This window comes from Cryptotermes secundus, unplaced genomic scaffold, assembly GCF_002891405.2.
Source record: "Cryptotermes secundus unplaced genomic scaffold, Csec_1.0 scaffold1224, whole genome shotgun sequence".
Lineage (NCBI taxonomy): Eukaryota > Metazoa > Arthropoda > Insecta > Blattodea > Kalotermitidae > Cryptotermes > Cryptotermes secundus.
The window spans coordinates 84,820-112,128 of record NW_019731289.1 but is presented as its reverse complement, the minus strand read 5'-3'; the positions used below and the strand labels follow the sequence as shown (position 1 = coordinate 112,128).

General features: G+C 36.2%; 2 protein-coding genes across 9 annotated transcripts in view; both read left to right on the top strand.

The window, feature by feature from the left end:
- Positions 1 to 3,248, top strand: part of LOC111866966 (ATP-binding cassette sub-family B member 7, mitochondrial) — a 44,541-nt gene extending 41,293 nt beyond the window's left edge. For all 7 annotated transcript variants that reach the window (XM_023856361.2, XM_023856359.2, XM_023856360.1 and 4 more), the window contains one exon: positions 1,221 to 3,248. In XM_023856361.2, the coding sequence (XP_023712129.1) occupies positions 1,221 to 1,463 (243 nt within the window). In that variant the 3' untranslated portion in view covers positions 1,464 to 3,248. The remainder of the gene's footprint in view (positions 1 to 1,220) is intronic.
- Positions 2,503 to 27,283, top strand: LOC111866968. 2 transcript variants are annotated; one of them, XM_023856363.2, is made up of 9 exons: positions 2,503 to 2,588; positions 8,584 to 8,663; positions 10,972 to 11,087; positions 13,041 to 13,210; positions 14,628 to 14,777; positions 17,675 to 17,863; positions 18,127 to 18,362; positions 22,628 to 22,712; positions 25,958 to 27,283. In XM_023856363.2, exons 2-9 carry the CDS (start codon positions 8,629 to 8,631, stop codon positions 27,257 to 27,259), a joined length of 2,283 nt encoding a protein of 760 aa, XP_023712131.1. In that variant the 5' UTR covers positions 2,503 to 2,588; positions 8,584 to 8,628; the 3' UTR covers positions 27,260 to 27,283. The 2 variants fall into 2 exon arrangements, with proteins under 2 accessions (XP_023712131.1, XP_023712132.1); XM_023856364.2 differs by lacking the exons at positions 2,503 to 2,588; positions 10,972 to 11,087.
- Positions 27,284 to 27,309: the final 26 nt, after the last annotated feature.

The window sequence follows — 27,309 nt, the reverse complement described above, 5'->3', positions numbered from 1 at the left end:
GGTGCAAAGCATGCATATTTTTAAACTTTGTACCCAAAATTCACCAACACATCATCACCCAATGACTCTTAATTTTATTATAGTTGCTTTCTAGCTACTGGCAGTAGATTAGGTAAAGATTGTGGTGATAGAAGTTAAAAACAATATGAATGAACTGCTAATTTCAAAATATTACCAAACGATAAAAGTGACTGACTTCTTTCCAGTTAATTTTACAGTCTTATGGCATAGAACAGGGCACACGATAGTGTAGATGGTTGAGGCACTGTGCTACAAGCTGGAAGGTCATGGGTTCATGTCCCAATGAGGTGAATTTTTTCAATTTACCCAATCCTTTCAGCCTCACTATGGCCCTGGGGTCGACTCAGCTTTTAACAGAAATAGTACCAGCAATCTTCTTGGGGGTAAAGGGTGGGCACCATGTGAGGCTGACAACCTTACCGGCATCTGTGAGCCGATTCTCTAGAGAAAATATGGGAGCCCCGACATCTCACAACCCTATAAGCCTTAATGGCCTGTTACAGGTATAGTTTTTATAGGCAAAGAATGTAAGATAACAAACAGTATATAATATTACTTTTTTTGGCTTTGTTTTTAATGTGTTCAGAAGAACAGAATAACTGTTGTCCAAAAATAAAACTTTTTCTGCCAGGGAAAATAAGCTGGCGCATGTGAACCTTTCACTGTGGAAGACTGAGAACATTTGCAACTGCCTGTCTCATATGTTACAGGATAATGACTTCACCCAGCACACAAGTGATTTATGTAAAACAACGGTAACATCCCCTAAAACTTATGCATCCTCTTGGAAACTTTTGTGGCCCTTAGTGCCAAAAGGAAGTGTTTCTGACCATGGTTGTATCAACAAAATATGATCAGATTGAACCCATCTGTCTTACCACAGAGCATTGTAACATATATTTATTTAAACCTGTATATGCATATGTGTGTGGTGTGTGTATTTATTTGTATTTACATAGAAACTGATACATCATATTTTCTCATAAATACAGTAAAATCTTTATCTTATTAATCTCTCTGTTACAGGGATCTCTCTGTTAAGACAAGAAATGTCTTTTGTCCTATATAATACAATTCTATAGGCTCTAAACTCTATAAAGAACTCCTATATAATGAAGAAAATGTAAAAATTGGTTCGCCTTTTGACATGTGGAGGTTCTGCTGTAACCATTGGTCTGATTTTTAATATTGTTTCACAGAATATACTGGGAGCTTTGAGAAGAGCTACAGAGGGTCGTACATCAATAGTAATTGCACACAGGCTTTCAACTATAATGGATGCTGATGAGATTTTGGTATTAGACAAAGGTCAAGTAGCTGAAAGTGGAACTCACAGCCAGCTTCTGTCGAACCCTCAAAGTATTTATTCAAAAATGTGGGATATTCAGCAGAGAGCCAGTGTAGAAAGCAAACCAGTTCATTCTGCTCAGCAGGGAGCCTGAACTATATTAAAAAAATTGAAATATGTAAATACATGTGTGAATCATGTCTGTACTGTGACATGAATGTAAATATTCGGGAATTGTATTTTATCTTTGTATTTGTATAAATGTATACATTTATCTTCATTTTGAAAACTTATTGATTCCCAAATATATAGTTCTGATTGTGCTATATTCTGTGTTTGAATTCCCTCCAAGAGTGGAGAAGTGGGGTAATCAATATAACCAACTTCAGTCAGTGGATTACACTAAGTTACTGCTGGACCCAAGTATGTACATTTCTATATAGGCTAACTTAATTTTATGTCTGTATTACAGATGTGTGTGCTGTTTCAGTGACCAAAAAAATGTAGTTTTGATATGGATACAATATTATACAATTAAAATGCAAGGAACAGCATTAGTGATCTAAGTAATTGACTAGGGAAATGGAAACAGTTGAATGCTCAATTTGTAAACAACTTTGAAGATGAAGTTTAAAGACATTATAATTTGATATAAGGTCATGATGTGCTGTATTTTTGGAAATGCATTGTAAAGTGTGCTTCATTTAGTGCCAGTTCTGTTTGTGGTATGAATTAACATTAGTAATTTGAAATTTCTTCAGTTTCTTTAATGTGATAAAAGTAAGGACTTTTCTGGGAATTATTTGTTATGGAATATCTGGCAGTAGTTGGTGTGTTAGGGTTTTACCTTACTTCCTTATATTCAGTCATTAAAACCCCACAAAGGAATGATGGCACTTATAGCATCATTTCTTGGCATTATTGAAGTTATACTAAAATTAAAAATATTAACCTATGCAAGAAGAAAGGTAAAATATTCCATTTTGTTAGACATCTTGATACACCACAAATGCAGTTCAGAGTTCTCAATTTAGTTTCTTTTCACTTAATATGTTCATTATGTGACATGACAGAACTGTTGTAGTTGGCATCCAGCTCCAAGCTCCATCCAGTGATGTATTGGATATGTGACCAAGGTTGGGTGAGGAGAATGTGTGATATGGTGTTGGTTTGGGTGCAAAGAGATACTTTCTGATGTTAATAACTTACCAGGTCATCCCCTGCATTTGATGCATCAGTATGATTGCTCAGCTTGTTGATAGAACAACACAATCACAAGGTGTGTTTGAATTGGCAGTAAATTAGGAATCTGATATTGCTCAAATTATAACTGCATAAAGCATGATTTTACATGGTGAACAATTATTTGCCTGTTTATTATTCTTAATAATTTTGTTAATTATGTAGATAATGACTTATAGTCTGAACTGGTGACTAGGAATTGGTTGGTACTGGTTAAACCTCTAAAATACTCTAAAATATATGATGATCATTTTGAATAGTAAGACCCTTTCCTGAATGTTTGATGACTATGTATCATGATGCAAGCACTTGATTGTTAACTAACATGCACTCTGTTTCCTTACTACCTTTAACTGACTGCTTGATCACACACCCCTTGTTTCTGCACCTTAGCATCATACTTCTTAATTTATTAGTCAGTAATAACAGTGCGGTGGACAGAAAACTGTGAGGTGGGAGTGACACTAGAATCACATAATTTAGAATCCCAAGAAGATATATGGCAATAGACCTACAAAAAAATGTACTTTTTTTGAAGAATCATGGTTACTGTGAGAAAAGTTTAGCGTTCTATTTCATGGTGATAACTGAAGGACCACTGGAGCTAGGCATATGGAGTTTGTTATGAAGATTGATAATAAAAATACCAGTACTGTGTATGCTAAAAACTGACAGTAAATTAACAGTTACAAACACAGCAACAGTTCAGATCATTGAAGTTATATCCAACAAATTTAATGTAAACACAAACTATATAAGAATTCCTCACAAAAATGAAGTGAGATAACATTAAAATAGTAATACTAGATTTGTATTACTAGAAACATATTTAATGGGAATATAGGGGACATAAGATTTCTGCTCAGAATTCTTCGTTTTAAATACTGTGAGGAAAGCTGTTACATTTACATTTATTTTCATTTCATCGATCCAATCCTTTCACCTTAGGGCTGGATATAAAATATGTCACATATTACAAGTTCATGATAACTAAACATCATACATCTTAGGTCCAACAGAGTATATAAATCAGGCCTCATGCGGACAGCACAGGTTGTCAAGGCAATATACATAAGTTGTGGAAACACAGTGGTCATATTCGACCCTGAATAAAATCTGTCATATTTCCAACTATAACAATTCTATACTACATAACTGTGCAGTTAGTTATTCTACATACATTGGCCAACTATATTATCAGTATAGTTTCATATTAACATATTTCAAAATTCATAGCAAATACATTTATTATACCTACTACCACACTTATAACAAGCAAAGTCTCAACAATGTATAATATAAGCACAGACTAATTAGTCACACTTAACATAGAGTTTTTGTATGTTCAGTAAATTTGTCAATAGAGTAAAAAGAGTTACTTTGCAAATAATTTCGTAGAACAAACCTAAATTGGTTTTTATCATTTTTTAAAGCTGAGATATTTGATGGCAGAGTATTAAATAGTTTGATGCCTGAATAATACACACCTCTTTGATAGAATGATATGAAGATTGTCATTCCTTCTTGTACTGATCATATATGCAGAGTTGTTGGTCTGAAATTTATCAGAATTATTAACAACAGATGGCATCAGTGAGAGCAAATACAGACATGGGATTGGTAGTATGTCAAGCTTTTTAAATAAGCCTCTACATGTGTGAGTTGAGCCCACTCCCATCATTATTTTTATTATTTTCTTTTGCATAACAGCTCCTATGACTGTCAGATGTATTTCCCCAATATATTATTCCATATTTCACCAATGAGTGATAGTATGCATAATATACCACTTTAAGATTATTAATATTTAATATATAAGATAATTTTTGCATTAGAAAACCAACTGTGCTCTACTTATGAAGCAAAAAATCTGTATATCCCTTACAAGTCAGATGATTATCCAGCTGCAAACCGAGAAATTGTATTGTTTCTACTTCTTTCAGCATTTTGTTAAAAAATAGTGTATGTAGTGGTTAGCGCGTAGCTGCTGTTGGAATGAATTTTATCATTTTTGTTTTATCCAGATTTAACACAAATTGATTATTTTGAAACCACATAAACATATGACTAAAAACAACATACAGTTTCATTTTTAAATTATAGTAGTCTTTAGCTGTGTAAAGAATACTTGTGTCATATGCAAACATAATACTCGTAACTTCAGAAATTTTATTTACTTAAAAAAAAGTAAGGTTCCCAACACTGATCCCTGAGGCACACCACATTCAAGAAATTCCCAGTTTGACTAATATTTATTATTCATATAATTTAATTCCACTCTTTGCCTCCTATATTGGAGGTAAGATTTGAACCAATGCAGTAATACACCCTGCACTCCATAGTACAGTAGTTTCATTAAAAGAAGTTCGTGATTGACACAGTCAAACACCTTGGCTATATCACGAAATATACCAGTTACATACTCTTTTCTATTCCAAGCTGTAAGTGTTACATTGGTTAATTTATATATAGCATCTTCAGTTGATAATCCCTTTTGGAATCCATACTGCTCTGAAAGTAATATTTTTATGTTATGATAGTATCATTGAGTCTTCTACAAATTACTGTTTCAAATACTTTTGCAGTCCCGATTGCTATAGATATTGGCCTGTAGTTACTTATAACAGCCTTTTCCCCTTTTTTGTATATTGGGTTAATAATTGTATATTTAATCCTTTTGGATATAGACCCATGATTAATAACTTATTAATTACATAAGTTAGAGGTTTACTGATTTGTTGTCTGCACAGTTTTCAAAGCTAACAAGTGTCACACCTGTCAGCATTTTTTAAACTCTTTTTAACCTTTCCTTTCTCAACTCTTTGAAGCATAAAGTCCTTGCAAATAGTGTTTAAAAACTCATATTCTGCATCACAGAAAAATCCTGTGTCTCCATTACAACACCATTTGGTTTTTGCTTTTAACTAAACAGTAACTGCTCATTTTGAAAATTATGCAAAACACATAAATGCTCATTGGTGAAAATGCATAGGTTTTCAATGACAGAGCACACTGTGCACTATGCTTCGAATGGCTGAAAAAGAATGTAATTTTTAAGTCATTGTCACACAGTAGTGTGACTTAATTTTGGACCCAGAAGTGATGTGTAGTAATAGGTATTCAAAAAATATGCAACTATTGTTCAGGTTTTTCTTTTGTAAAATGTGAAGTATCAACATGACAGCAATTCAGAACAAATCCTTGATTTGGGGGATATGTAATGAACTGCTGGACCTTGAAGCGTGAAATTTAGCACACGGATATGTGATAAACATATTTATTCTAACTCCAGGGAGATGAGCCCTTCTTGAAAAGCCAACAGTTGTGCAGCTACTGACGAACTTCCCAACATTTTATGGAACCTGAAGGTTCATTATCCTGTTCACAAAAGCACTCCACTGGTCCCAAACCTGAGCCAGATCAATCCACTCCCTACCCCTCCATCCTATCTCTCTAGTATCCATTTCAGTATTAACCACCTTGGTCTTCATAGTGGTCATTTTCCTTCTGGCTTTCACACCAATATCCCATATGCATTCTTGTTTTCTCCCATTTGTGCTACATGCACTGCCTATCTTATCTTCCCTTGACTTGATGATCCTAATTATACTTGGTGAAGAGTACAAGTTATGGAACTCCTCATTATGCAGTTCCCTTCAAGCTCCTGTCACCTCATCTCTCCTCAGTGCAAATACTTTCCCCAGCACCCTGTTCTCAAATACCTACAGAACCACAAGCAAAATTACAGTTTTGCATATTCTGATTTTTTCGTCTTTAGACAGCAGTTGAAAAGACGAAAGCTTCTGGACTGAATGGTAGCAAGCATTGCCTGAATGTAATCTGTTAATTTTGTTCTGAATCAGATTGTTGTTTCCAAATATTTGAACTGTGCCACATTTTCTAAAAATCTGTTACCTGTTTTATATTATGATTTTGCACTATATTCTTGTGACAACACAGTATCGTATACTCAGTTTTCTTTGCGTTTACTTCTAGAGCAACCTCCTTACTAGTGTCAAGGTTTCTGTATTTTTCTTTATGGTGTCTGTGTTATCTCCCAGTAGATTCACATCATCAGCATAGACCAGCAGCTGGTGTATCCCGCTTAATTTCAGTCCTACATGGCTTTCCTGGACCTTCCTAATAGCATATTCTAAAGCAAAATTGAAAGTCAGTGGTGATAAAGCATCTTGTTTTAGACCTTTCTGGATATGAAGATTATGAGAAATGTTTACAGACTTTACTACAGGTTTCATTTAAACATATTTTAATAACTCTTAACTAGTTTCATGGGTACCTCAGACTCTGTGAGATTACTGTATAATACTTCCCTCCTAAGTGAATCATAGGCTTTCTTGAAGTCTATGAATAGTGGATATACTGTGTACTCCCAATTTTTTTCTCCAGTAGCTGGTGATTGCAAACAATCTGATCAGTAGTTGATCTGTTATTTTGAAACCCACACTGATGATCCCCAATAATTTCATTTACATATGAACTTAACCTTGACAGAAGGATATAGGACTGAATTTTGCAAGAAGTAGATTACAGTCATATCCCACAACAGTTATTACAATCAGTTTTATCACTCTAATTGTGAATTGGTTCAGTTATAGACTCCTTCCACTTCCTTATTCGAAACAGAATCAACGAGTTTTTGGGTTTCAGATCATAATGTTTCACCTCCAGCTTGAATCATTTCTGCCATTATTTGATCACTACCTGGCAATTTATACTTTTTCAACTCTGTAATAGCATTTTCAACCTCAAAAGGACTAGGATTAGGTATTAACGGCTCAAATGTATGAATTTCTATCTGCTTAATATCACTGACCCTATGTACATTCAATACCTGAGAGATTGTTCTGCCACTTAGACAAAATATTGTAAGAATCTGCAAGCAGATCACCATTCTCAACCTTCACTAAGTTACTTCTAGGTTGGTAACCCTTCTTAATATCATTTATTCCTCTATACATGTTTCTAATGTTCTTGTTCTTACTGTTTGTTGTATACTCATTAATTCTTCTTTCAAATATTCCCTTTTTTATTCCTGAAATGCCTGCTGGTCTCACATCTTTTATCATTCAGATTATCCCCGTTTATTTTGCTTGGATCCTGTAATAGTTGCAGTTTGTCTTGGTTCCTTTGGTGTAATAATTTTGAGCATCCTTCGTTGAACCATGGCTTATGCTTCTTCAATTCATAATAACCTAGACTTTCTGGCTGAAATATTTATATTCTAATTAATAGTTTCCCAATTTCTATTAATATCTAACTCAGCGTCTACATTTTCCAAAGCTGCGAACCTGTTTGAGATTTCAACATTATACTGCTCTTTACCCTCTACATAGTTTAACTTCTTGAGATTGAACCCCTCCATATGAACTCTGTGCATTATTTGTTTACTCGCTGTCAGTCTCGCCCTAACTATTTCCATCACCACCAAATAGTGGGCAGTATTATGGTCTACTTCCATGAATGGTCAGACATGAAGTACACTTGAATGCCATTTCCTATCTATCAAAATGTGGTCAATTCTGTTATAAGTCTTTACATCAGGACATATCCAAGTAAATTTATAAATGTTATGATGTGGGAACATTGTACTTTTGACAGTAAGATTTTTGGACATGACAAAGTTTACTACTCTAACTCCATTATAATTTCTAATTTCGTGTAAACTCTTATTCCCAGTTGTTGGTTTGAAAGCATCTTCCCTACCTACCTTGGCATTGAAATCTCCTAACAAAATTTTAATGTGGTATTTGGGCAATTTATTGAAAACATGATTGCATTCATTATTTATTAGTATGACAGAAAACCATCTGGTTTTCTGCTTCTCTCAGATCTGATTACTTAAAAAATTACACATTAAAAAATATAAAATGTTGACCCTTTCCTTATCTTTTGTTTTCCTTTTTCGTACATTTAAAAAACTTTCACCCGTCCAGGTTATGAACATTGAATTCACAAAGGGCAATTCATAACTCAACAACCAAATGACTAATTTAAAAAGTTTTCTGTTGTAGAGGCATAAAGAGTCCATTACTGTGGAAACAATTCTAATCACAGTCATGCCAGGAGATAAACAAGAAAAGGAAGTTCAAAGGTAATATTTTCCATTTCAGGTAACTTGGTGAAATTAAATTAACGCTAATACAAATATTATCAACATAACATTCTTAGTTTACCAGACTGTTAACTACCCATGAGCTTGTTACATTCTTATAACAGCATTTGTTAGACCCATTTGTACAGTATATTAATGGATTTTGTCATAACACTTCATCTATTATCAGGCTAGAACCAATTTTATACTCCTATTTGATACACAGAAAATTTAGATCACAAACTGTGTATGAACATAAATATCTGTAAGCTGGTGAAAAGTTTGCAGATTTATCAGTTGGAGATTTTAGTGAGAAAAGATCATCAGGGATTCTTTATGTACTTTACGTTCCATTATGTACTGCATGCTAATTTTGTGGGTTTTTCTGTGATTGAGATGTATAAATACTGACTGAAGAATGGGAAGTAAATAAATTTCAATATTATGCACTCTGTACATGAAATCCATAAAATGGCCGCATATTGTAAGCTTTTGGAGCTGGGATAGCTCTGTCAAAATAGTGACTGTGCTACAAGTTGGACAACTGAGGAGTCGGGGTTTGATTCCCAGTAGTAGCAAGAGATTCTTCTCTGCTCCATAAAGGCCAAATCAGCTGTGGGGTGTACCCAGTCTCTAACATGATGGCTACTGACTGTTTCCGTGGGGATGAAGTGGCCGGAGTTTGAAGCTGACGACCCACCTCCATCTAGTGCCAAGGCCAAGAATGGTGGAGCTATTGCTTCACTCCCATATATGTTTTCATGACATGGTGCTTAATTAATTAAGCCCAAGAATAACTTTACTGTTTATCTTTATTGTAAGCCTTTCCATTGGTGTGCTTTCTCACCAAAACAATTAAAAGACTTTGATGAAAACTGGTGTTTGGGACACACACTAGAAGTTATCTGGTACATATCAGTCCATAACAATCTCAAATTCATGTGAAGGTCATGTTGGCTTTGTCAGATACTCAAAACTTCAAACAAAGAAGAAGTACATTTCATGAAATTTAGGCCATCAGCCAGATCTGTCTCTGTCACATATGAGAGTTGTCTGAATAAAATACACTTGAGGATTGTTCTGGGCAAAAGAGTAGAGGCCATTAAAACGGTCTCCATGGGTACTGAGATAGGCAAGCCATTGATGCTCCAGTTGATGAATAAGAACTCATTGGGTGGCTGCTACTGGGACCACTGCACCACCACAGCCTTGACATTTTTGTTCTACCCAAGTCTACCCAAGTGCTTTCTTTGGAGGACTGAACATGTGAATTTCTCATTTGAACATCCCCATTCAGGTCCTCAGCCATGTACATCTCAACTAATTGAAACACTAAAGGCTACATAATCAGGTCAGATGAAGATATTAAGGCCACAGTGATGCAGTATTTTTAGCAGCAGCCCAGGGAGTTCTTTGTGGAGGAATCCTTCAACTGTGTGTCAGGTGTTTTTAACAAGCCCTGCTCCTTTGCACTAATCAAGTTTGCTTAAGTGGAAACACTTCTGACTTGCATTAGAGAGTTGCCTGATTTGAATCTTGGCCAGAATATAACTATCCTGAGGATTTTCATTGTTCTCCTCAGTCCCTCCAGGTAAATACTGGGAGAGACCCATAAATAAGACTATAACGGCTTTCTTCCACATCTCTTCCAACTCACTGGTCATTATCATACTGTTGTTCACTGCTCTGTAGTATGAGTTACTGACAGCTTTAAATAAACTACAAAGTAAATAATAAACTCCTTTGTTAGAACAGTTTAGTTTGAGCAACCCTCATATTTGAAAAGTGTTTTGTTGCAGTGAGTATTTAATATGATTCAAGGAAAAGTAACACATGCTCCTATCATAATGCTAAGTCGCTACATTATTAATAGTATTTAAGACTTCTTATGAGGGGTGCACAGTAATGAAAGAACACATTTGGAAAAAAATCCTTGTTAAATTGGTGTCTATTTTGTGAAGTATTAAAATGTCTTATCTTTATAAGTGTTTAAAATGTTTTAATTAATTAACTCTGTGGAACAGAGTCCTTGAAAAGCTATTAAGCAGTCCAGTGATCAAGAAAGTTCCCAACTTTTGTGGAACTCAAAGTTTCATTACTGGGTTCACAACAGCTCACTTTATCACTAAATAAATGAAACACATCTAAATTTCCCAAGAAATTTCCCTTCAAATTTTGAGACTAAAATGTATGCATTTATCATCTCTCCCATGCATGCTGCTTGCTCATTGAAGACATGTTATTTTACATGTTTTATGAATTTAAATTAAGTTTTGTCTTATTGATTTCATTATATCTCTTTTGGTAGGAAATATAGTAATGAAAGGTTTTACGTGGATTCTAGTGAAGGTTTTCGTTCCAAGTGTAAAAGTGCAGCTAATCTACTGCAAAAGAGAAGACAACTTCATCCTTTATTGGGCCCTGGTATGTATGGGGCAAATGCAAAGAGAAAGATTGGAATTGATTTATGTTTGTAGGATTTGAGGGTCTTACAGGAGTAGTTATGAAATTTGCCATCTTCTGGGATATAGCACCATGTAGTCCCTATATGAGCTGATGTTTCAGAGGAATGTATCATCTCCAGGGTTGAAAATCAGCCGAGCAAGAAACCAGTGAAAGCAGGTGGCTAGGCAGAATGAGCAGGCAGTCGAGATAACAATTGTGTAGGGACCAGAGGGTAAGATGAAAGGGTGTTGCCTCCTGTATAAACTTGTTTCCTCAAACTGGCCCTTGCACACTCCTGCCTCCTGCATACACCTGTTTTCTCAAACTGGCCCTTGCACACTCCTACCCAGCTCTTGGTTCCTATTGGCTTGCCCACGAAGCCAGGCAAGAGAGAGTAGCAAGCCAGTGAGGACTGTGCAAAACCCCTTCTTCCTACGCTCTGGTCATTATATAATTCTTATCCCGACTGACTGCTCATTCTGCCTAGCCACCTGCTCTCACTAGTTTCTTGCACAGCTGATTTTCGACTTTGAAGATGAAGGTGATACATTTCTCCAAAATGTCAGCTCATACACGGACTACACAACGCTATATCCCAGAAGATGGAAAATTTCAGATTTATGTTTGTGAGCAGGCATTAGATGACTATTGGAAGTTTGCAATAAAACTGGCTTTTAAGAATGCTTTAATTTTTGTTGTTATGAATTTTTAAGATCTTGGATATTCCCTAGATGTATGCCCTTACTACCATGTTAGCAGTATTAGTTGTTTCTTTTGTTCCATTTTACTAGAATTCTGAGTTTAGATCCCACCCTCACCTTTCTTAAAAGAGAAAGGAAGATGAGTAATTTGTGTTCTAAAAGTACCATGAAATATTTTCTCTGACTACAAGAAGGATGGAATTGTTTGTCATCCATGTTATGTTGCCATCATGCAGAGTGCTATGATACAGCAGTCAACACTCTTTCATAATCCGAAGATTTTTAAAACAGAACTCAGCTTAAGTACCAACTGTTCTGTAGTTTTTCTCTGCTCTTGGAAAATTGTGTGATATTCTGTTGAATGTTACTCTATGAAAATTAAAATATACACTTTTTTCCTTCCTTCACAGGGAATGTTAAGGAAACTTACATAACAAAACCATGTTACTCTTATTCTGCTCATTAGAAATAACTATTCCTCTTTATTACGAGCAGAATAATGATGCTTCATAAATTAAGTATAATGGTAGCTTTTACTTTGCTGGCATATTAACAGGGTGAGCATTATGCACTTCAGTACTTCCCTTAAATTTGTTGCCAGTTTCTCATGTATGATGTAATGTGTCCAATGGGGAATTTTCTTCAACAAAATATTTTATGTTGTAAATGAAGAAGATTAAACCCAACTCTCCATAACTTATGATGGGCTAATCTTTTGCCTTAGGGAGAGTCTATTGAAACATGGAGCTTCCAAATGTGGAATTTCTACTGTTGTATTCATCATGTCTCTGTCTTCGTTTTCTGTCAGTGCCAGGTTACCACCTGACCAATTTAACCATATTTGATATACTGAAAGGAAGTTAAGTCATCCAGTTGCTATATATTATAACTGCCAATATTTCTGTGGCAAGTGGTAACACACCAAATTTATGCTGGATATAAAACTTCATTTTCCTTCACCATAAAAGGAACTGGTTAGTTTTTCACAGTATACCTATTTACAGAGTCACCACTTGGCAACTGGTCTATACGCCGCAATATGGTGGCATCTGTATTGGGGATATTTTGAATGTGGTATTACAATGAACAAGGAAAATAATAATTACTTATTGTACCATGTTCAGTATGGAAATGAAATGGGTACTGTTTTTCCGATTACCTTGACATACATGCTAATGGTGCTTCATTGCTTTATTCATACATTTCTTTGGTTTTGTTGACTACATTGCAGGAGTAGGTAACCCCTATCGTTCAGCTAGTAATTGTGGAGCCAGGTTTATTTCTATAAGTTCTCCAACCAAAACCAACATGAATGGGTATTCGCAAAAGATCTTGTCTGCCAAGCTGTTACGAATCAAACAGTTACAGAATGAACTGACAGATGCACAGTTTCAACTTAATGTAAGTACCCTAGTCAAAAGCTCTCACATGATTGATACCAAGGATATATTTTTAAAAGATGCTATTTGTGTTGCCTAAAAATTGGGTAATCATTCTTAAAAATATTTTTTTTTAAATAATTGTTTCAACATACAGGAAGAAATAACCAATTCAAATAATTGATATACAAGGTGTGGCAATAAAGAACCCGGATTACTTTTATGACTCATTTCCGGCCACGTCATTGACGAAGAGGAGGGTAGGGCATTGACCCTTGGACTTCCCTCTACCGTCACACAAAGTTTCATTCACGTGCATCGGTTAGTCTGGCCGCGACCATTGTTAGAAGCGGATCGTGTTTCTGAGCTCCGTCGNTCTGCGCTGAAAGGGACCAGGTTCGAGTCCGTGGATGCAGTGAAAGCAAAAGCGACGCAACTCTTGAAGAGCATAACACAAGATGACCTGCAGCACTGCTTCCAACAGTGGAAAATTCGCATGGAGCGGTGTAGGGATCGGGGAGGGGACTACATTGAAGGGGATAACATTTCGACTGTCTGATTTTTTTTTAATAAAGGGTTAGAGCATGAATCCGGTTTCTTTATTGCCACACCTTGTACATTGACCATATTACTGTATGATAATAATTGTGAAGTGCAGTATATAATAGAATGTTGTAACTATGATTGTTCTGCGGGAGGTTCTCAATATCACTGACAGATGGAATCTTTTGCCAGATTATGTGTTAGTTTCCCCAAGTTCAATATGTTCATGCATGTGTGAGTACTGACTGAAATACTGTTAATTTTTCAATATGCTCAGAAAATACCTACATCTTAAAACAAATGATTATTTCTGTGTTTTATCAAGTCGGCTATAGAATGAATATTCAAAGTTCATTTTAACCTTCATATAATTGATTGAAATTATTGTCTTTATTGGATTTCAAGATCGATATTATTTCTAAAATTGCAGTTAGTTTTCCATTTCCATTTATTGGAGTGGGATACTTCACCAAGTGTAGTTCTATGGAGTAAGTAGTTTTCTGTATTGAGAATGGAAATTATGCTCACTTCTGTTTCTTTTAATACAAATCATCTGTCACAATCCCTAGGGAAAGCAGCTGTAGTATGGCTTCAGGCAATTAGTGACTGCACATCACAGAGTCCATGTTCCACAGCAGTCCTTGCAGGATTTGTGGAAGATAAAATGGCATGGGGGACAGGTTTTTCTTCAAATGCCTTAGTTTACCTCTGCCATTTATTATTCTGAGTGCTTCTTATGTGTCTGCTTTGCTCCTGATGTATGCATCAGGCCTGATCAGCCAGCATGATATCACACTTCAGCTCTAACTTAGGGCTTGTTTTCTGATGCATCATCTTACTGCACTAGATTTTTTCTTTCCTGCTAAGAGCATGTCTTTAATTCATTATCCATACAGGAACTGGCCACAGAAAACAGATTGCTGAAGACACTACAGAAAAGACAGGCCCTTGCTCTCAGCAAATATGAAGGCGCAAAAGCAGTGCTGCCCCAACTTATTCGTTCACATAATGAAGAAGTTCGTGTTCTAAGAGCTAACATAAAACATGTAAGTATATTTGATGGATTCCCCTCTATTATAGAATATATTAATATGTGTACCTTAAGTAAAATATCCTTATGTTTTATATGAATTTTCTTTCTTCTGTAATTTAATTTACTTTTTTTGTGAAGGACCACATTTCAGCTGCATATGTTAATGCTGGTATACAGAACCCTTTGAACCCAAGGTCCAAGCTGTAGAAGGGGGGAAATGGCACTGTGTTGATAGCTGTGAAGACTTAATAGATTCTCCAGATAGAATGACTACACAGGCTCAAGTGAGGCTGCATTATCCCAAGAAGGACAGAGATGAATTGTTTTGAGAACATTTGAGTATATCATATTGTTATGTGTATGTGTGTGACTATAGATGGGGTCTGGATTGATGATTCAATTTATTGACCACTTTAACACATGACTCATGACTACACATAATTATAACACCACTCTTAATTTCCACATCTTACAAATCACTAGAGCACACAGACTAGTGTTCTCAGACTGTTACAGTCTCCACTAGTCATTTCCTAATAACTGCATATAACAGTGGAAATTCTTCAGCATCTGTGCTCACGTTGTTACTGTCCAGTGAATATATCACAACTCAACTATGGCTCCAAATTGTCCTGATTATAACACCTCAGTACAGACCATTCAGAAAAGACTGTTCCTCACTGCTGTAGTTCAGTTGTTGCTTGTTAAGAATCTGCTGCCTAGCAGCAAGTGTTGTTTCGTTGTTTGTTTTGTGGTCGTTATCTAGAAATGGGTCTACACACTACAATATTAATGCTGCATGTACTACTCATACATATATGGTGTGTCCAGGATCCATTAGGACTATTTTCTTTTAAATTTTTCCCTGCAATGCCATTTGTTGATGAGTTGTGGCATTAAGATTCTTGAAGTTTCAGCTGTGGCTGTCTATAATTTCAAAGCACAAGCATCACTGCATCATGTGTTCTGACCTTGAATGTAACAGTACTGTTCTAATGCTCACTGGAAAATGGCGGTTGAACAGAGAGCCAACATCAAATTTTGTTTGAAGTTAGGCAAAACAGCCAGAGGAGTATACAAAATGATGAAAAGTGTGTACAGTAGTGATTGTTTGAGTCACTCGAACATTTTTCCATGGTATGCTGTATTTCATGATGGCAGGGAGGACACTGAAGGTGCTCCATGTGCTTCAAAGCCGAGAACAAGTCGCACTGAAGAAAATGTGAAAAAAGTGACCAAAATTCTTGCATCAGACAGATGTGTTTCTGCAAGACTCTTCGAGGAGCTTTTGGGAATACAAAAAAGTACTGTGCATCAAATTTTGACCGAGGACTTTGGCAAACGGAGGATCTATGCGCGGTTTGTACCGCACAGACTATCAGGTGATGTAAAACATGCCAAAGTGGAACATTGAAAAGACATGTTACGGTCGGCACAAAGTGATACAAAATTTACAAAATCGATTGTTACTGGTGATGAGACATGGTGTTTTCAATATGAGCCTCTCACAAAGTGGCAGAGTGCGCATGCAAAAGAGTTGAGTAAAGACACTGCTAACCGTTTTCTTTGATTCCAAAGGAACCATTCACAAGGAATTTCTGCCAGAAGGACAAACAGTGAATTCTGATTATGTCAGAGTCTTCAATTGTCTGTGGCCAAGAATTCTTCGAATTCGACCTGAATATCGAGAGCAAGGATCCTGGTCGCTCCTCCACAACAATGCCCCACCCCACAAATCAAAGATCATGCACAACTTTTTGGCCAGGAAAGGGATCACAGACCTTGATCATCCTCTGTATTCGCCAGATTTGACTCCAGCAGATTTTTGGTTGTTCCCAAAAGTTAAGTTGGCAATGAAAGGAGACCATCACAACACCATCCAGGACATCCAAAGGGAATGTACTGCAGTTTTAAATTTGATTCCACAAAAGGAGTACAGTGACTGTTTTCAAAAACTTTTCAGTTGGTTCCAGCTATGTATTGATTGAGAAGGAGACTTATTTTGAATAAAAAGAGTGAAATTTTGAAAATAACTCATGTCTTGTATTTTTAATGAACACAGTCCTAACAGAACCTGGACACACTGTGTATATGGGATAATCAGAAAATTTGTGATTTCTTTCTTATTTCTCTTATAGGTTCATATCAAAATTAAATACAAGATGTAGATAATTACCGTTATCTTGCAGGTAACTTTGTGCGTCCTGAATTTCAGCTATGGGGTTATGAATTGATAGATATCTTTCTTTCAAATGTCCCATTTCTGTGGAATACAGAAATGCACACCTCTTTGTGCATGCTGTTGTCATCATAGATAGCACACCTTTTTATCATAGAATCTGCTTGAAATTGTTATTATATCACAAATGTTTCCCAGTACGAATTTTTTGATAACTTCCTGCTTAAGAATTTATGGCAGGTTTTGTTGTATTTAAGGACAGAACCATCAAAGAGAAACTTACATTTATATGTGGATGTATAAGTTGACTACATTCTTCACAGAATTTTCTTCTTTACATGCCTGGTGTGTAATTTTAGTCAGAAAAGGAAAATATTTCTTACATCATTTCAAAAGATATTTGCAGAAGTGGAAGATTGAGTCTCATTCTTCCAGTTATGATTGTCTCTTTAAAAAGAAATGTCACTTTCAGTGGCCAATATAGCCAAAATTTGTAATTTGTCTTAATAATGCTCTCTTTTGGAACTTAAAGAAATTCATGAAAGGGCTCTGTAAACTGTACAGGACATAAGTTTGTCCATAAGGCATTCTTCATAGAAATTGGTTAGCTATGGTTACAGTTTTGAAACTAAAAGACTTTTTTATACAGTCAGCTGTGATTTGAAAACTTGTTAAAACTAAGGTTACAGTATTAAAAAGAATATATAACATGATTTTATTTTGCTTTGAAGCTAAAATCACAAGGTTGTGAAAAGGATCACCGCATAAAAGAACTAGATGCACACCTTCAAAATTTGAGAGACCGACACCATGATTTGTTAAAGCTTTCAAGAGAACGGCACTTAGGTGATAGAGAACAACTTACTAAGCAGGTAGAAGAGTTGCAGGAAATCATCAGGGATCAAGATACCAGGATTCAGGTATGGAAGTTCTCTACTTGAATATGCATAACAGATGCCTGTAATAAATATATTTACTTATTCGTGGTATATAAAGAATTGAAAAAAGTGATTTGCCATGGGTGTGTTTACAGAAAATGGGTGCTCCTGGATAATATTGTGAGATAATACATGTGAAGAAAATGAAGACTCATTTTATTGTCACAGTTGTTGGCGCACATTATGATATTTTAAAATATTTCTCACTAGTAATTTGTTATAGTAAACTTACCTCTCTTTTCCAGACACTTAATCGTAAAGTAATGCTTGAGACAAAGAATTTCAAGTATGAGTTAAGTACTGAAATGGCACGACACAAGAAAACTAAAAGAGATTTGACTGAAGCTTTAGACAAAATATCAAAGCTTGAAATATTGGTCAAAACAAAAGAAAAATATATTGCAACTTTTGAGCCTAAGCGAAACTTCCGAAAAAACAACAGACAGTCACTGTCACTAGTGTCACTTGCTGGGCCAGCCAGGTAAGCTGTATTGGTGCAGTGGGTCCTAATGGAACTAACCTATATATGAATCATGTGACAATATATATGCTATGTATTTATTTTTTCATGCATTCATTTTTTTGGAGTTTTATAATTTAAAAATAAACTGTTCTCTATATCGTAGTTGATTTTCATAATAATACAGATTATAGAGGGAGAATTTTTACATTGTTGACCAGTTCCATGGCTGTGCTCACGGCATGCAGTTCACTGCTTGCTGCAAGACAAACAAATTTTGCGGATAAATCAGCATGCCTGACAGCTGATAATGTTCAGATGAAGGGAAATTCTTACCTTTGTTCACAGACCACAGGAGGTGTTGAAGATGCTGCCCTTCTACATGTAAGACATTCCTTGCACCAGTGGAAGTGGTTCTGCAGAAATATTTGCAGTCTCCCTACAAATATTTTCTTTTAGTTCTTCTTATGTTTGGGAGTTTCTGTTGTAAACTTTGTCCTTCAAACAACCCCAGAAAAAAAAAATCACAAGGATTAAGATCAGATGACCATGCTGGCCAGATACCACTGCTGATAATTCTGTCCCTGATGACATCGGACAACACTTGCATAGATATACGTGCAGTGTGGGCAGCAGCTAAGTCTTGCTGAAACAAACCCTAGAGTCCGTCTTCATTTTTGTTAACTTTGGAAAGAACTGCCTAAGAATGACCTGCACATGTCTTTTGCAATTGTTTTGTTAAGAAACACAGGTCCAACAATCCTTCTTGCACTTACAGCACACCAGACACCAACTTTCACTGAATGGAGTGGGACTTTTTGTATTAGATGTGGATTCTATGAACTCCAGTAGTGATAATTTGAAACCATTCTTCATCAGAAAAGAATGTCAATTGCAGATTGATCTCACCTTTGATGACAGCCTTTAGAAACCAGCTGCAAAAATGAGCCTTGCTAGCTGGATTATGTGGCTGCAAGGCATGGATTACTGTTGTTTTACAGGGTCTAAGCTTCAGCAATTGTGTTGCCATTCTTGCACTAGACTTTGACACTTCAGTCTCTTGAGCTAGACGTTTCAGTGATTTTCTAGGTGTATGTTCAAATGTGGCCCCTGTGTCATCTAACTTCTCCTCAGTCAGCACTTGGCCCTTATGTTATTGTTTCTTGTCTGTTAACACTTTACGGACCGGTCACATAATATTATGTTTTTCGCTTTTAAACATGGTGGACTGGTCGCATAATATTATCATTTTAGGACACATTATGTTGCTCTGGCACCATGCAGATGCATAACTGGTGTGTAATAGACCTCCTGAATGTTTGCTTAGGGGTCAGTAACATGACCTCACTGTTTTCCTATCCCACTCCAAAGGAAAATGCCTTTGTTCGTCTTCAAGCTGTATGTAACAGGCAGTAAGTTAGTAGTGCAATATGGGTCAAGGATGGAAGCAGTTGAAGACCAAGTGATCACTCAGAGAACAAGAAATATCTGACTTGTTCTCTGATGAGCTACCTGACGTGCCTTGTGAGCTGTGTAGTGATAGTGACTCAGACAGTGGCAGTGACAGGGGACAACAAAGAATTGTGGCCACAGACAGTAAAAGTGATAGTAGCTCCAACAAAAATGTGGGTAGTAACATTGCGGGGACAGCCGCATGGGGAAAAGTAGACAAAACGCCTATTTTGGGAGAGTTTCCTGGAAATCCAGGGGTGAAACAAATTCCATCGGACCCAACACAAGTGTCTGAAGTAGCAGAACTGTTTTTTGGAGATAGTTTCTTTAACATGTTATGTCAGGAAACTGACAGATACTATCTCCAACACTGTAAGAGTATGACAGAAGTTATAAGGTGTTGAAGTGGGTGGATGTCACCTCAGCAGAAATGAAAAAAATGTTTGCATTAATCTTTCTAATGGGGCATACAAGGAGGGATAATCTAAAAGATTATTGGTCAACAGATCCATTTTTAGAAATTCCAATTTTTGGCAAACTATTCACCTGTAAGAGATTTGAACAAATTTGGTGGTTTTTGCATTTCAATAATAATGAACTGCAACCACAACAAGTGGGCTTTTCAAAATTCAGCCCTTATTAAACTTTTTCATTCAGAAATTTCAGACAGTTTATAAGCCAAACCAACAACTGTATTTGGACGAATCTGTGATTCCTTAAGGGGAAGGCTTCGTATGTGAACATATAATCCTGGGAAACTTACAAAGTATGGCCTACCTGTTTGTGTAGTTACTGAAAGCACTTCAGGCTATATTGTAAATTTAGAAATTTATTCTGGTGAAGGCAAAAAATTACAAGAAACTATTGTTTCCGTTTTGGAACCCTATCTTGATCAAACTCACCATGTCTATCAAGACGATTATTATAACAGTGTGGTAACTGCAGAATACTTTCTTTCAAGAAAGGTACGTGTTTGTGGAACAGTTACGGTGAACAGAGGCATTCCTCCAGATCTGAAAGAGGAATCTAAATCCCTGAAACGTGGTGAAACCACATTCAGGAATAAGAGGGATATTCTTCTTCAGTCCTGGAGGGATACTTGTGTTGTGAATATGATTTCCACAATTCACAATTTGAGCATGGTTGATGTTCAACGGGGACATGGACAAGTAAAGAAGCCTATTTGTATTTCTTAGCATATGTTCATGAAGGGAGTTGACAGAGCCGCTCACTACTTGGCCTATTATTCTCTTCCTAGGAAAACAATAAAGTGGACAAAGAAAGTTGCCTTGTGGCTTATAAACTGTGCCATTTTCAATTCATTTTTGGTTTATAAAAATCTAAACCCCAATTCGAAATTGAAATATATATGGATAAATACCGTCTTAAGTGCAACATGTAGTGTGGAGGAGGAAAAGAAGTAAAAACTACAATAAAATTTGTTGCACTTAAGACGGTATTTATCCATATATATTGTGTGAGTGTAACAGGATGCTGAAATATAATATCGAAATTGAAATACAAAGCATTTCTGATGAATGTGGCAAAGGTCTGGGCTACAGACCAGATGATGGCAGCAGAACCAGAGTCAGACACAGACTTAGTGCAACCGGGCCCATCAACTCCTACCCCACGCAGGCCTCATGTGGATCCCCTTGGGTGACTCTCATGTGATATGCGGAAACATACCCTTGTGAAAATTGTGAAGAGTGAACATTCCAAGGGGAAGCATCCTTGTAGGTAATGCCGTGTTTGCACAGTTCACAAAAAAAAGGAGTATGACTGTCTACATTTGCAAGTTCTGTGTAATGCCACTTCAAAAAGGGGAATGTTTCCAGAAATATCACACTCTCACGCACTTCTAGGAGCATTGGTAAGTATTCTCCAAAAATTTTAGTTCATAAAATTAATTAGGAAATTTTATATTAATTTTTAAAGTGAACAGTGCACAAGTTAGGGTAGCAGGTTTAAAAATGCCGGTCCCCAGGTGATTTAAATATTTAAATTTCCAGTACACAAAGTGTTAAGAGTCCTGTTGTTCCAAGTTTATTCACCAAATTGTGAATTGTTTGTCTACTGGGAACTCTTCCATCATGAAATTTATGCTAAAATATTTGTTGACACTTTCTAGCAGATACGTATTTCACATAGGTGTCATATATAAATACATATTGGTCTGAAGTGTATTGCATGATGACATACCACACTGCTCACTGATTGTAACTGAGGAAAAATGGCTAATGGAGGTAATAACTGCTGCCTACTGCTGACAAATCATAAACAAAGTGCCACCCATGAACTGCATTGCTCAACGTGAAACATAATGTTGTCAAGTGGTCCACAAGTTAATTACTTCCCTTCATTCCAAACTTTACCGGCCATCAGGCATGCTGATTCATTGGCAAAATTTGTATGCACATTGCAGAAAGTGGTGCACTGGTCACTGTGAAGTGCAGAGCTGTGAACAGGTCAAAAAATTTAAAAAATTCTCTGTGTAATGAGTATGTATACATAAATTCAGTAAACCATTTTGCATATTCTTTGTGTAGTTGTGGAAGTTTTTCCTTTATACTCTGAGGGAGGAACATAAATTACTGGTAGGCCTATATTAAAATAAATTAGTAAGAGAGCAATAGGAGAGGTGAAGTTGGATGAGAATGGAATATATAATGGGGAACTGTGCAGTTTATACAGTTTAGCTAACATAATTAGAGTAATCAAATCAAGGAATGGGCTGGACACAAAGCTTGGACAAAGGAAACTAAAAGTCAATTCCAGCTGTTTAGAGGTTCTATTATTGTTTTATTATTGTATAATCCTGATTTACTTTGAAGGTATTCTGACCGGTATGTTTCAACAAAATCTGAGACGGAATTAATTCCAAGGTTAGAAGAAGAGTCAAGTGAAGGAACATGTATGGTGAGAAATGAATTTTTTTATAATAAATTGATCTACACTTATTGTTCTTGTCATAAGTAACATTTCCCTCATATGTAGTGGCATTACAGTTCAAGGTTGTTTGAGCTTTCTTAGACCAAGACATAACACATTATTTTGACAGTGACTGGAGATGAGTCATATACACAGCATACTGATGTTCTCAGAACAAAGTAACATGATAATTTAGTAGCATGTTTTAAGTAGTAATATTGAAATACTGAAACTGAATATAGCTGAATTATTCTCATGCAGAAGATGAGATCTGTATCTTGTTCAAAATTAAAATTTCAGACAACTTCTTGAAAACAAGCGTTGCTGTAACTTCTGTAATGGTCATATACTGTTAGCTAATCAGCCACCTTACTGTGTGCAAAAGACATGCTGCACTGATGTTCATAACTCAGTTACTACTGAATTCATATAATGACGATCCAGTAACTGAAGCTACCTTCTATTTTAGCAGACCTTAAAGCAGCCTACTGCTGTAATGTCTACAGTAATTATGTAATGCTGCAATATGTTATGTTGGCCTAGACAGTTACTTACAGTTACTTATATCTTCATTTCCTCCTACATGAGATAGTGACATAACTGTGAATTCCTCTTGAAATGCATATGGTTATTTTGTCACATCCAGCCTGATTATCATCTCTTATAACACAGAATAATGAAATTATATATTATTTGCCTTCACTATTAGTCTTATATGCCGTGGTCAGAAAGGTCATGAACTTTTCTCGGCGGTCATTATTTGCTGTCACGTCTGAGCATGCATGGCTATGTGGAGGAGGTAAAGGTGCAGATCTGTTTTGGTGTAGGCACACAGTCAATTTACAGAGAGTATAAAAGGCAGGACAATTTGTTTTCTTTGATGAATTTTGATATTTACAGAAATTGGGAAACAAGATATCATAATTTGAAAAGCAAGCAAATATAAAATTTTGTGCATGGCAGGGCAGGACATTATCATAAATTTACAACATAATCAGGCAATCGTATGGGGTTAAGACCATGGCTTAGGCTGCAGTGTACAAATGGTTTAGGCATTTGAGGTAGGCTGGCAGTCACTAGAGAGCCAGAATAGCACACTTAGTACAGTGATGAGCTATGGGCTGGATGGTTGAGGTTTGAGTCTTGGCAGAGACAAGATATTCTTCTGTACTCTGCAGTGTCCAGACTGGCACTGGGGCCCACCCGGCCTCCTATCCAGTGAGTACCAGGGACAATTTCCCTGGGGGTAAAGTGACTGGAGCATGCAGCTGACCATTCAGCTCTATCTAGTGCTGAGGTCAAGAATGGTGAGCCATACTTTACCTTTACCTTTACCTTTACCCGCAGTCACTGGAGAATGACCTGCAAAATTTAAGGTCAACCATAATACTTAATAAGATTATATTATCCATGTTTATCCGAGAAAAGCACAGTATAAAGACTGTGTACACAGATGTTCTCTGTTATCTGCTTGAAGCTGTCTGTCATAATTGCGCTCATCTTTGAAAATCTCTAAGCTGACTGCTTCACCATGACATCAGTCTCTCATGACGGTCATGATTCAAGAGTACCTGATTCAAGCATGCAAGCCCTCTTGAAGTGGTGCAGGTTCCAGTCAGCAAAGGGGCTGAAAGAGGCCATGGTAGCAGCACTTAAGGGAGTTGCAAGGAAAGGTCTCTGTGAGTGCTTTTGCCAGTGGTACAGTCACTGGCAGAAATGCCTGTGTAAGAGAATTACTTCTAAGGTGGTGGTGTGTGCAGTTAAACCTGCCATGATAATAGGTGAGGTGACATGGGCAAAAGGTCACAGACTTTTTCATTCTACCATAAATAAATAATATTTCAAGTTTTGATTATGTTGCCCTTGTGTGGACCATACCATGAGGCAACTGTTATCCCTGTCCGTGAAGTTGGCCAAACACATCTGAATAGAAAACACTGTAATTTCCTTACATAGGAACAAGTCAGAATCCAATTATTAGTAATCATGTAATGGGAAAATAGAATTTTTAGACTCTTAATTTTGGTTTTCTATAGATGGAACTATACCCCGGACATCTGCAAAACTGATGGCTGTGAAGTAGCCTCATAAAATGAAAGAAAGAGGAAACTGACAAAGTAACTAAACTAATCAGAATATTTAGGGAAAACAGAATAGTTACTTGTAAAACTTCTCATGGCTTGACTAAGTAGGCAGAGGATTTCTTAAGTTATGCTTACTGCCAGTAATGTCTTCCACGAGATGCAAAAGTTTTTATGTAATGTCTCTTTTGTTATGTGGTTATGAGGTTATATCTTAGAAATGGTAATTTTAAAACTGTAGATCATAAGAGACTCTATAAGCATACTGTATCATTCAGCAATCTCAACAGATTAGATACCTTCTGTAGTTCTGAGGACCACTAGTTGATTGTGAGATGGTATGTGAAGCTATATGCAAAAGTGGTGTCAACATATTCACAAGACCTGTTCTCCAAATATGATTGATTTTTCCAGATTGTTTTTGGATTCAGAATTACAAGATATTTAAAATAACTGCACTCAGATCAAATATTAACAGGAAAATCAGGAGTTGAATTGGCACTATAAATAAATGTTTTTAGCCCACATTCCTTATTTTGAAAAAGAAAAAGAGGCTTATGAAATCACCTTGCTATCCCCCCCCCCCTCCAACCACTGCTAGGCAGTAGCTTGGTAGACATGTTCCTGCTGCAGCAAATCAAATCAAATACTCAATATGTAATGAAAGGAAAGTAAGTGATTACTATTTCCCATAACTTCTTGTTATGCATGCAAATTAAATGAAATTCCATGGATCCAGCATTAGTTAAAAATGGCTAGTGACACATTAATTATTACATGGCTCATCTCCACGTTGTAGTAAGGGTGAAAATCATGAGAGGGGGCGAATATATGCCTACTTAGTGCTACATGAAAGAAATGATATAGCCTTACCAAATAATTCAGACTTATAAAGAACAGTCAGATGCTCCATAATTGGAACTGTAACCACTGAACTGATGCTTTCTGTGATATATTTTGTTTGAAATCTGCAATTCCTTTTCATATAAATACAGAATTATTTGAGATGAGAAAATTATTTTAGCTGAAAATCAATATTTGCTCTTATCTTTTCTAGTACATTTTGTAACTTAAGTTTAGGTAATTAATGAACAGAAGAAAATTTGTATATTGTGCAATTTTAATTTTCACAATGTTCTTTCTCTCTTAAAGGCTTCCAATACATCATATGGTTCCACACACCCAAGTACAGACACAGTTCAGATTAATTATGAAAACCATATGCCTTCCGATGGATACAATGCCAGGCGTATGAAAATTGCAAATAAGAGAAAAGTTATGTTGGATAAGAAATTACATGAAACAATCATAAACAAAACAGAAGACATTAGCAGCAGTGGCCATACTTCACCCACACCCTCATCTAGTGTCATTAATGAAGACAGGAACACAGATTTGTTGGATGATAATGCAAGCAAACACCCTTACCGTTTTGAGAGAGTTTACGTATCAAGAAAATCTCCTCTGAATGTTAAGTCTGATAGAAAATTATCTCTTCAAGATGAAACAAAATCGATTGGAAATGTCAGTGTTGATGATCACAAGACAAATAAAAGTGAAGATCTTTTGAAGAGTCAGAATGAAGAGTTACTGGAAAAGGATAACGAGCCTTCAGATACTTACACCAAAACTGGCAGGAGTGGATCATTTCAGGAAAATAAAAGGAAGGATGTATTTACAGATCTGACAGCCAATATAATAAAAGAAACTGGGGCTGGGAATGATTCACTTTTAAGTGTTGAATTGAAATCTATTGAAAATGAATACAAAGAAGCAAGGAAAGGATCATTAACGATGGAAAATCAAAATTACATTAAAGAAAAGTCCCTGCCTGCAATAACAAACAGAAGTTCAAGTAGAAGAGAATCTTTAGTAAGGGAAAAGAGGAATTCAATTGGGGAAGACTCCCTGCCTGCAGTAAATAAATGTTCAAGCAGAAAGGGATCCATAGAAAGAGAATTGATAAATTCTGTAGGAGACAAAACCATACCTGCAATAAGAGATAAAAGTGGATGTCGAAGAGCATCCTTGAACAATAAATTAGAGTTAGCTAGGGACAATGTGACACACATAGCATCAGATGAAGCAGACAAAGCATTTGTAGCATCGGATGCAGATGAAACTAAAATTGGTGCACCTGGTGAAATTTCACAAACTTGGAACAAAATTCAAAATACAGTTTTGATCGAAAAAGAAATAACAGAAGAAAAATTGAAACAGTTTGCGAATAATGCAGATTCAAGATCTCTAGAGACCAAAAGCTATGATAAAAAGAAACTACTGGCTGCTTTGAGAGCTATTGATGATGAAGCCGATGCTTCCATAATCAATCAAGGAGGAAAAAATTCCTCAATTGTAGAGAGTCTACTTACTACTTCTGTGTCAGATTCAGATTCATCATTAAACATTCCTTTACCTTATCTAGGGGAAATGAGAATTATGGATCAACAGTGACATGAGAAAGTAATTTCTTAAGGAATGGGTACTGGTACTGAGCAACCAAA

Bases quoted from the DNA above. Each gene is read 5' to 3' on its own strand.
- LOC111866968 (XM_023856363.2), top strand. From the start codon at position 8,629: ATGCCAGGAGATAAACAAGAAAAGGAAGTTCAAAG. The intron at 8,664-10,971 runs GTAATATTTTCC...CTCTTTTGGTAG, and splicing joins CAAGAAAAGGAAGTTCAAAG to GAAATATAGTAATGAAAGGT. The intron at 11,088-13,040 runs GTATGTATGGGG...ACTACATTGCAG, and splicing joins TCATCCTTTATTGGGCCCTG to GAGTAGGTAACCCCTATCGT.